This window comes from Drosophila montana, unplaced genomic scaffold (genome assembly GCF_035044405.1).
Source record: "Drosophila montana isolate Dmon_TW-CO22-7 unplaced genomic scaffold, ASM3504440v1 contig_2438_1, whole genome shotgun sequence".
NCBI lineage: Eukaryota > Metazoa > Arthropoda > Insecta > Diptera > Drosophilidae > Drosophila > Drosophila montana.
This window is the reverse complement of record NW_026997315.1, coordinates 1,845,167-1,856,144: the sequence shown is the minus strand read 5'-3', so window position 1 is coordinate 1,856,144 and position 10,978 is coordinate 1,845,167. Positions and strand designations below refer to the sequence as shown.

General features: G+C 41.0%; 3 protein-coding genes across 3 annotated transcripts; 1 reads left to right on the top strand and 2 right to left on the bottom strand.

Moving 5' to 3' along the window:
- Positions 1 to 96: 96 nt before the first annotated feature.
- CNBP (CCHC-type zinc finger nucleic acid binding protein) lies at positions 97 to 1,144 on the bottom strand. Its single transcript, XM_064681919.1, has one exon. It carries the CDS (start codon positions 743 to 745, stop codon positions 248 to 250), a length of 498 nt encoding a protein of 165 aa, XP_064537989.1. The 5' UTR covers positions 746 to 1,144; the 3' UTR covers positions 97 to 247.
- Positions 1,145 to 1,459: 315 nt separating this feature from the next.
- LOC135428103 (PRADC1-like protein) lies at positions 1,460 to 3,073 on the top strand. The gene is made up of 2 exons (XM_064681918.1): positions 1,460 to 1,870; positions 1,960 to 3,073. The coding sequence occupies exons 1-2, from the start codon at positions 1,581 to 1,583 to the stop codon at positions 2,252 to 2,254; spliced, it is 585 nt and encodes a 194-aa protein (XP_064537988.1). The 5' UTR covers positions 1,460 to 1,580; the 3' UTR covers positions 2,255 to 3,073.
- On the bottom strand, positions 3,074 to 5,866 carry GrlHz (Gustatory receptor-like Holozoa). The gene is made up of 3 exons (XM_064681917.1): positions 5,401 to 5,866; positions 4,245 to 4,402; positions 3,074 to 4,185 (listed from the first exon to the last, which is right to left on the bottom strand). Exons 1-3 carry the CDS (start codon positions 5,527 to 5,529, stop codon positions 3,150 to 3,152), a joined length of 1,323 nt encoding a protein of 440 aa, XP_064537987.1. The 5' UTR covers positions 5,530 to 5,866; the 3' UTR covers positions 3,074 to 3,149.
- Between the last annotated feature and the right edge of the window lie 5,112 nt (positions 5,867 to 10,978).

Sequence of the window (10,978 nt, the reverse complement as noted above, 5' to 3'; positions counted from 1 at the left end):
TGTGTGAGTCTGTGTGTGGGTTTGTGTACGTGTGGTTGTGTGCTTGGGGTTGTTTTTGTGTCTGTTGATCTTGACTTGGTTTAACTGATTGGTCGCTTCTTCTTTTTTTTTTTTGCGTTTGCGTTTTGCTGTTCTTGTTGTTGTTGGCTGGCAATTGATTTTTTCATTATATATTTTTTTCTTTTCATTTTTTTATTTGACAAAACATTTTCGTTGATTTCTCAGAGAGCGCTCGCGCTGCTCTCTCCTAGTTCCGTCCACCCTTCTCATCGCATTCACGTCTCAGATGTCCACTCTTGCCACAGCCGTAGCAAGTCTTTGACGTCTCCGGGCAGTTCTTGGAGATGTGTCCGGTGCGGTTGCACTTATAGCATGAGACATTAGCTGGCCCTGTGCCGCGCTCGTTAACCGCATCGGGGCAGTTGCGCACCCAATGACCGGGCTTGTTGCACCTGTAGCACGTCGGATTATCGGCCTGGGTGCAGTCCTTGGAGATGTGGCCAACACCGTTGCAGCGGTAGCAGCGCTCCGCCTCTTCGGGGCACGCGCGTGCAAAGTGCCCAAATTGATTGCATTTGTAGCACTTTTCACGATTACGACGCATACCGCCGCCGCCGCCGCCACCACCTCCATCACGCATGCCACCGCCACCGGGTCCGCCGCCTCCTGGTCCTCCGCCGAGACTGCAGTCCCGAGCAAAGTGGCCCGGCCGGTTGCACTTGTAGCACGTGGCAGACATCGACATTGTACTGTACTTGAGTTAATTAGATTCTGTGTACAACTGTTAACCACACGTTTCGTATCTCCGACACACACACGAGCTGAGCTGCTGCCTGCACGAGCAAAACTGACTTGCGTTAAATGCAATTAAACAAAAACTACAGGATATGCGAAATTCGCTCGCCGTAGTTTTTTCGACGCCAAAAATTAAAATGGCTACCGCACAAAACTAGTACAATGGTATCGCCAGAAATTTGGTATCGAGTATGGAAAAATGCCGCTGGCCAGTCACAGAAGAACGTACACACAGGGATGTTTTGATTACACAATTGCAACACTGCAATTCCACGCGGTATACATTGGTACAAAATACTGGCAATATGCTGCCAAACTTCAATTTGTACAAACGCCCGCTCAAAATTTTGTGTATATGGATAATCACTGCCTATTTGAGTCAAAACAAAAAACAACTTTGTTTTTAGATAACATACGTTTTTATATTATCGTTGAACTTACATTTAGATTTGTTTTGTTTTTTTGGCCACTTGCCCTGATATCCCACTTCGCACTGAAGTCAACTTGTCTCCCTAGCAGATTAGCAAAATTTTCTTCGGTCTGATTCGGCTGCCTTCTGTGGTTACACACGACAGTCGTTCGTCTGATTATTTCATAAATAAATAGTCTGCGCTCGCCCCACTGTTCATGGTTTAGTGTGCTGCCAGACTTTTCGCCGGTAGCCTTGCCATATGAGCGTGCCACCACGAGTTGGCAGCCCTTAAAACTCCAGCAATATTTTGCATCCGTGCAATGTATTTCGGTGTTTTTACCAATAATAAACTCACGCTAGTTATGTGTGCAAAATGTTAATTGTTTTGGTAGTGATTGCCATACTGAGCCAATGCACAGCCACGTCTACAATACACATGCCAGTGACGACTCAGGACATAATTGCAGGTGACGTGTTCTTTGAAATCATTTCGCCGCAAGATCTGGAATACACCTACCGATTGCGACCGGCCAAGGACTTTGGCGTGTCCTTCACACAAAAGCTGGAGGGTGTGCCCATGGTGCTGGCCGATCCGCCCGAAGCTTGCCAGAAACTACGCAATGCCCGCGAGATGCAGGGTAGCATTGCGCTCATGGACAGGGGGTAAGTTGGATGTGGGAGGGTGGTCGGCCAAATGCTCGTAATCAAAGTTTCCAACCTATTTATAACCTATCTGCTTTATCTATAAACAGCGAATGCTCGTTTCTTACCAAAACGCTACACGCCGAGGCCGCCGGTGCCGTTGGCGCTATTATCACCGAATACAATTCAAAATCGCCCGAGTTCGAGCATTATATTGAGATGATACACGATAAGACGAATCGGGATGCACAAATACCGGCTGGCTTTCTGCTTGGCAAGAATGGCATCATCATACGCAGCACACTAAAACGGCTGAAGCGTGTCCATGCGCTGATAAATATACCTGTAAACTTGACCTTTACCCCGCCATCGAAAATCAATCATCCGCCCTGGCTAGGCTGGTGAATCCAGAAGGAAGACGGCGCACAGGTTCAGGATGCGCCTAATAAAAATCTGAAACCAAAGTGCATACTTAGTCAGCGCGCGCTTTACATGAACTTTAAGCGTAGTTCCGTATTATGTTTATATATATATATACACATGCATATTTTTAACTAGGCTGCAAACCAATTGAATGGGCTTTAAATTTTTAGTATTTCCAAATTTAGCCTGTGAAAGTTTACTTTATGACTCGTAAAAAACTCGGATTATATAGATATACTATTGTATCATATGCATTTAAAAACAATGCTTTATATTGGAACAACAACATTATTTACCTGTAATACTATTTCTATGTCTATAGAAATTCTAAATAAGATTTGTTACCAACATGTTAAGTACGTTAATTCAAATTTTGCCAATTAAAGCTAATTCCTTGCCAAGATTGTAAAATACAACAGACAGCCAAAAGATTATGATTTGTTATTAAATTAATATAAATATTTTATTAGTCATCATTATAGGTTTTTTTCAATTTACAAACATGCGCAGCTAAAATGATTGTATTCTATTTTTTCAACATTTACAAATGAATATATTTTAATGTATTTAAATATTATATTTGTGGAATCCTCTTCAAAATGGTTAGCAGCCTTCTTAATTATATTTGACTAAGCAAAAAAAAAAAAGAAAAACTGAAACTGAACTGAATTTAAGTAGCTAAATTGTAAACAAAAGCAATCCCCTAACAAAAAAACCAAAACAAAAAATGATCCAAGCGTAATTTGTAAATAAAATTGCTAAGCAAAAGACAGTTGGTGGAGAATTGTAAGTTAAACCAAATACTATGCATAAATCTTTATTAAAGCTATAAGTAAAAATATGTAAGTCAACTGCTGCATGTCGAGTGTTCACTGTATCAGAACCTGCCCAGGGCACTCAAATTGAGGCACATGCCCAGCGTGAGCACCACAATGGTCACAACGAGTATGGCAAAGCACAGATAGTTGGACTGGATGGGCATGCGAAAGAGCTTGGCGGACATGTCCAGCGAGGAGGCGAACAGCAGCGTTGAATTGAGATCCTCGGCGGAGGTATTGTGATATACAAATGGACGCACTCGTATCTGATGACCGTTGGCCTGGGCATTCTGGCAGACACGCGTCACGGAGCCGGCCACAAAAAATGGCAGCAGACCCAAAAATAGCCACAACATGACGTTGGCAATGTTCAATAGCACCAGCTTCAAGGCGCAGTAGTGGAAATCGAAATCCTTGAAGAGATATACGAGTCCAGCAAATGCATACGCCAGATTCATGACAATCAGAAAGCACACGGGTATGGACACATGCTGGTTGACGCGTTCCAGCAGCTTGCGAAACTCGAGAATCTCACGCATCCAGTCCAGCGAGTCGATCGAGTGCATCAGCAGCTTGTGCGACAAGGTCTCCAGATGCACGCGCAGCAAATAGCACTCAATGTAGTAGCTGCTCAGCACAATTATCTCCACCAGGTCCTGCAGCAATATGGTGCACAACAGGCAGATGCGCAGGCACAGCTCCCAGTCGCGCAGTGCATCGGCCAGCCAGGCTATCTTAATGATCTGTGCCGGCTGCATGATGACTACACAGCAGGCGTAGCCAAAGAGCAGCAGCAGAAGTGTCAGTGCCACGCCCAGATATAGCCAGAGCATGCGGCACAAGCGTTTCGGTTTGGCTGAGAGCAGAAATACACGCTCAATGAGATTCTGGAGCTGCTCGTGCTCGATCACCTTGCAGACGAGCACCGCGGAGACAAAGCTCAGCAGGTTCAGGGCACTCGGCACCACATATCCAAACAGCAGCTCACCAATGGTATTGGGCGTGCTGGAGGCGGAGGAGGAGCCGCAAACATCGCTGTTATTGCCGTATCCACCGGGTCGTATGTCCCGATAGCTACTGAAGCCACGATCTCCACTGGAAATGCCGAAAATATTTAAAATTTATGTCATCTGTCATCCGGGTCGCCCACTCACCGATAGCCGCACAGATAGCGCAGCACATAGCCCACCAGGAGCACACAGAGCACCATCAGAGCCTGGACATAGCTGCAACAGGCGCGCACATTGCTCATGTCCGTGGAGATGGGATTAAGCCCAACCAGCGTCAGTATGGCCACATACGGACGCAGAAACTGTAATGTTTTTTTTTGGTTATTATTGTCAAGTTGTACAGTGTGCAATCGATATAAATTTCAAATTGTTTTTTATTTTTTATTTTTAAAACATTGTTTTTGAAAGAAGCCTTTCTATATATTATTATCCTTTGAAATATATTATTTCTATCTAAATTATTAATCGTTGCAATATAATTTTTCAATATACATACATATATTATAATTCTTTGAAATTAGGAACTTTAACATTGATTACCACCACAAAAAAAGCAATATATAAATTTTGAATAATTAAGGACTGAATTAGGCAGGGATTTCTTGTTACAGATATCGCGCGGAAATTAGCAAACTTTACTTTACTTTACAAAATTCAATTCAAATTGAATACCCAATACAAAAAATATTGATTTGCATATATTTAAAATGAATATATTTATGTAGATCCGGGTATCGCAAATTATATATTAAAAAAAAATGCAACTTATAATTTCGGAACAATATTTTTTATTGGATGTTTATGTTTGGATTGCAATCATTTTGCATATATGTACATATGTATCTCCTGATAAAAACACAAACAATTCACATTTTCAATTCACATTTTTCACATATCCCCTGATAAAAGCACAAGCAATTCATACGATTTTAAATATTCCCATAAAATTGATCATCCTTAAGATGATTTAAAGACACTTATTATATATATAGATAATTTTTGTTCTCATTCTTTACTTTTTTTTATTTATAGAAATGTTCCGGGTAAGGAAGCATTGTGTAGGCGTTGACTTATCATATTCACAGTAATTAAAAACAACAACATTTTTATCTGTGCGGTCTCCGATTAAAGTAACAGTAATCACGGGGAGTAACATATATTTATATTCACTGTGTTTTTTTTTTATCTCTGTTTAAATGTTTCCGCAATTCGTTGACTATATCGATTGCGTACTGTATTACATGTATACATATACATTTATGTATATATCCGTTTTTCTTGCTGTATCCGCGATACGTACCTTTCGTTTGCAGTAGCTGAGGATCGCCGATGTCGGCTCATGCTCGCCCGGCTGCTGCAGTTCATCGTGGGTGGCACCGTTCAAGCGATTGATGAAACAAAAAGAGCTATCCGCATTATTTCGATACATGATAATCGCAGACAAAGGGGTTTACATGCAACGATCACAATAACAACAACAACAACGAGAAAAACGGCGACAACAACAATAACACAGGCGCAAGCACACACACATAACGACGCGACGGCTCTTGCTGCTGACAGTGACAATGACTGGAACTGGAGCGAGTGGAAAACGATCGTCGGTGCTGGCGGCACAGCCAAAACTGAACGCGATAGCGAGAGCTTCAATGCCAGTGCGAGCGAGAGCGAGTGGGAAAAACTTACGGCGAGCTCATGAAGCCAGGATGAAGCGGCGGATGTGGCGCGGCTGCATCGCAGCAGCGATGGCGACTCACTGAGCTGAGCTGTGGCTGCTGCTGCTGCTTCTGTTGTTGTCGCTGTCGCTGTCGCCGTTGTTGTCGCCGTCGCCGTTGTCGTCGCCGTCGCCGTTGTCGCTTTCATCAATTGCAGCTATAACGGTAAATTGAATAAATTGAAACTCGAGTCGCGCATGGCGAGCCGCGTGCGAGCGCCAGAGAAGCCGAGGCCGACGGCGACGTCAATGCCGAAGCTTTCCTGCTGTCACGTTGAAGCTCTCTTCGAGCTTTGCTCGCTGCGTGCTCACCGTGTGCTCTCTCCCGAGGGCCCCTTATCAATGGAAAATATCTCGGTAACAGAACGCGACGAGCGCTGCTGTGCACCTGTTACAGTTTAGATAGGAATCAGCTTGTTATCGTGACCGCTATCTATCCAAATTAAACGCCACGACATTTGCACATATGTAAATACATACACACACGCATGTGGATGTGTGTGTGTGCATATAGAATTGTTATTATGTGCTTTATGTTTTTCTTTGTTACGTTCTCGCGCGATCCGTTTATTATGCTTGATTCGTAGTGAATCAACACGGAATTTGTTTATGTTATCTATATGACTGCGGCCCGACGCGTATTGTAATCCCCAACTGCCGGACTGCAGCCGTTCCCAGCAGCCGCATGCCCAGTCGGTACGTGTGGAGCTCTCCGATAACCCAGAGGATCATGCATTGTTTGATGCGCTACGATTGGAAGGGGCGGCTATATGAAGTGTATGGAAATGAAATGAGGAAACTAGTTAAATGAATGTTTATTTTATTTATAATAGTAAAAAAAGTAATAATAATAATAATAATAATAATAATAATAATTTATTTAAACATAATATATAATTAACTGATATTTCATAAGACTGCCTATTTAAGTTCGTCAAGACTTAGCAAATTCGTCATGTGGGCTTAAGTGAATAAATAATTTACAGATATGTTGATTTACAATTTTCTTCTATATAGATATTTTGATAGGCCAGAATGGATATATATTTAAATTCTTTTTGTTTTTATTAACATTAAAGGCATACCTGAACTGTTTTATATTTCTCGAAAGAGGTTTTTGATACCACATTATAGATATTAGAGTTTGTCAAAATAAATAATTCACATCATTTTGAAATAATTTATATCGGTCATATTTTGCTTTTCCAGTAATTTACACGTTGTCTTCCTTAAAAGCGCGCTACAGAGTTTGATAAATTTAAAAATTTGTATAAATAAAATGCACATGCAATTTTAAGTGTAGCGCCTAGTTAGGTCGCCATAGCCGGAATCCACTCAATACCGAATCTGCGTCTTTCGCTGCGGCTATCTTAAATGAAATGCGAATAACAAAAACAAAGCTAGAGTAAGCAAAATACAAAACCAATTTAAAAAGTGACACTCAAATTTGTTTCTCTCGCCGCTGAGCCGCCCTTTGGACGATCAATGGAGATCTCGGCTGTTGATATACCCTGAGTCCACTTATAATGCTAAACAAGGGTACAATGATTTTGTGCGAATCTATGTAACAGGCAGGAGAAAATATCTTCGACTTGATAAGGTATATATATTCTTGATCTAGCTATATATCGACCGACAGAGGTCGAGACTTTGCAACTCTATCTCATACCTTTTCCGGTTCAAAATTTGAATTTCCGCCAAACGTTGCATTTTTGGGCGTTGGTATTTACTCTAATAACTTTCATAAAGATCGGACTATAAAAACCGAAGTTATTTCCATAGTGTGGGGCTAAGCGTAGAAGCTAGCCGAAGCATAAGTATAATAGATAGCTATGTATATGTATGTATGTATATATGTACATACGTATGTATGTATGTAAGTACAGAAGAAAGCGATAATGCTTTTTATCTGGCTTAAGGATATCTCCTAGTCGGACACTCCCGATTAAATCACTTTTGTTGTTGTTGCTGCTGTTGCAGCTGCTGCTGCTGCTGCTGCTGCTGCTGCTGCTGTTGTGTGCGTTCCCTCCCCCCGCAGTGCTCTGCCCGCTGCGGTTGAGTGCGATGCTCGTGCACGCAAGGCAATAAAGTATCGAAATTTACGTTGAAAAGTAATTAAATTAAATTAAAGACAAGTCGCAAGTTGCTTATACTTTTTGTGATGACGCCTCAACTTGAATTGTTGTCGCTCAACGTCGATTTGCATGACGGGCAGCCGCAGTCGATGCCGCAGTTGACGTTGACATTTTTGTTGGAGCCGGCAATTGCCACCCGCAACCATCAGGCATTTGGAGCAGCCCTGGCAGCAGCTGGAACGGGGACTGCGGCTGGAAGGCAGGAGATGTGCTGGTCAACGCTGTCATTGCCTGAACTCTGGTCACTCATGTAAATTAGCTGCGTTGTCAAATAATGCTGATTTGTTGTTGGTTCGTTGGCAGACTAACAAAAGCAAAGCTACCCATACCCCATATCCCATACCCCTGCCCATGCCCCCCTACCCCTCCCCCTGCCACCATGCGTTGCCAAACTTGACAGACCGAACTGTCCAGTGGCCATCACTTGACGCATATCTCGAACCATGACAGAGCCGGACAGTGTTCGACGTGCAGCTTTTTGTTTAAAAATCAAATCAAATATTACGAGAAAATTTCAATGCGGTTAAATGCATAGGAAATTTTATGTCCCTCTCACTCTCGCTCTCTCTCCCTCTCTTTTGAGGTCCAGCCGCAACCGCAAAAACGCAAATGTTGACTCGACACCCGTCGGGGCTTCAAAATGGGGCTGTTCTCGTTTACATAAATCTTAAACGAGTCATTTATTCCACGTGTTCCACAAACAAACGTTTCAGATTTCCTGTCGCATTAATGTTAATTAATGTAAGCTTTTAACAAATATTTCTTGAATTAACTGAATCGTTTGTGATTACTTCATCGACTCTTCTCAGCATGTTTTATTTCCATCATGCCAACAAATGACTTGCTAATATATTAAAATTAAAAACAATACGTGATGATCTGTTCCTGATCATTGCAGTGCATGATGCTCCGTTCCGAATTGTTTCATTCCGCAAAAGCATTTTTTTCAAAACATTTGCGAACGAATCTCTTTCTAAATTCTCGGCCGTTTTGCTGTTGAAACTGAAAACGGGAACTTCTGAAACTAAGTTCAAAATGATGTCAATTCTTGTCAATAGCTGCAATTGCCCTATTAAACGGAAACATACGGGTCTGTTTATCTATACATTTGTTGCTGCCCGGCCGTGTGGCATGTATTGAGCTGCATCTTAAAGGGTTTTAAATTTGGCGACACGCCTCTGTGCACACAGATGCTTGCCGCACGCCTCGAAAAAGATCAGATTGTGCGACGTGTCAAGTGTCCAAAATTCAATTAGACTTCATTAGCATTAGCAGCCGGTGTCACATGGTTGTTGTTGCTGCTGCTGCTGCTGCTGCTGTCTGGCGCTGTCTGGGCCCACCTTGTGGCTGTGGCGTGCACAGATTTAACCGTTTGCAGATTAGCATAAATGAGATCATTAAAATGCGCTTACGTTTGTGTGGGTGGGCGGGGTTCAGTTGAGTGGTTCGGTGGTTCGTATGCAAGGTGCGACTTCCTTTTGCACGTAGCAGACGCAGCCTGCAAATTGCCTGACTGTAAGTGTCACTGCTGTCAGGGTTCGTGTCTTGGCTACGCTCCTACACCCCGCACACACACAAACACACATGAAATTTGCATAATTATTGTTGGCAGCTTTGACATTAATGTTTAATATTGCAACTAGTTTTCGGGCATCTTATTGCTACACTTTTTTACCATGGCTAAATTGGGCATTACATTTTGTGTAACGAGTCCGTAAACAAGCAGCCACTCAAGCTGTTTACACTGTCGCACAAGTTTCGGAAAAGACGGTTTCATATTGTATTTGGATAGGGTAACTAAATACATTAAGTTTAAAGCTTGTAGGTCCTAGATGCACAGAAAATTAAATCTGTTTGTCACGCTTTGCTGTTAAGCTTTGTTTGCTGCGTTAAAATTCGCAATGTGTTTAAACTTCCACGGACTGATATTGAGTGGATGCAAAACTTGACCAGCCTGCTCGCGTTTATGTTTATCAAATAAATGTGTTAATATATAGCCAATCTTGATTTTCAACACTTTAAAAGGTCTATTAAACTAGATTATTTACTAAGATAATATAAATATTAACTCAAAAAGCGCTTTGCTGTTAGGCTTCGCTTGCTCTGTTAAAATTCCCAATCAGTTTAATCTTCTAGTGGCTGATAAGGCGTGGCTTGAGTGGTTGCAAAATATAATAGGCAGAGTATTAGCAATTACTTGAATTAGATATTCAGATAACATGCGCGCTATGTCACTTATTTGTAATAGGTAAATAAATTATTAAATAAATTATCCATCTTTTAACTTTAGAACTAAAAAAGGTTGTTTAAACTTGACTATTAAATAAGATAAATGTTTAAAATAGCATTGAAAGCTTTAAACAAGCTTCAAGCAAAATAATTATAATTTTAAAATGTAATTTTGTCAGCTGTGTCGATTTACTGTTAAGCGTCGTTAAAATTCCCAACGAGTTTAAGCTTACAGTGATTTATAAGCCATGTGTTGAGTCACTGGGAGGCCATAAGAAAGTACTTGAATGAGCTTTACTGTCAAGCTGCTCCCTATTTCGAATATGTGTAATAAATAAATATTTCAAAAATTATCAATCTTAAACTTTAGCACTAAAATTGTCACTAAAACTTGACTATTTGGTAAGATAATCTAAATCTAAGTTTTAAGAGCATTAAGAGAGCTTTAAGCAAGAGAATTGTAGTTCTTAAATACCATATTGCGAGCTGCGTTGCAATAAGGATTATATTTAAGCTGAACAACTAAAAAGATTTTGGTTAAAAATTAAATATTGCATAAGGGAAAGGCAAATAAACATTAAAAACAGTGCAGCAAAAACTTGCATATTCGAAATACGATTTTACGAGCTATATTTTTATTTTACAGCTTTCGCTTAAACTGTTATTGATGCAGGCTTAAAAAAAGAAAACAGTATTAATATTAATGCGCACGGCAATTTGTCAAAACTTGTATTACACAATAGACTACAAAATTAAACGAAAAGCAAGCAAATCAAATATTTCAAGTTAATTGACACATG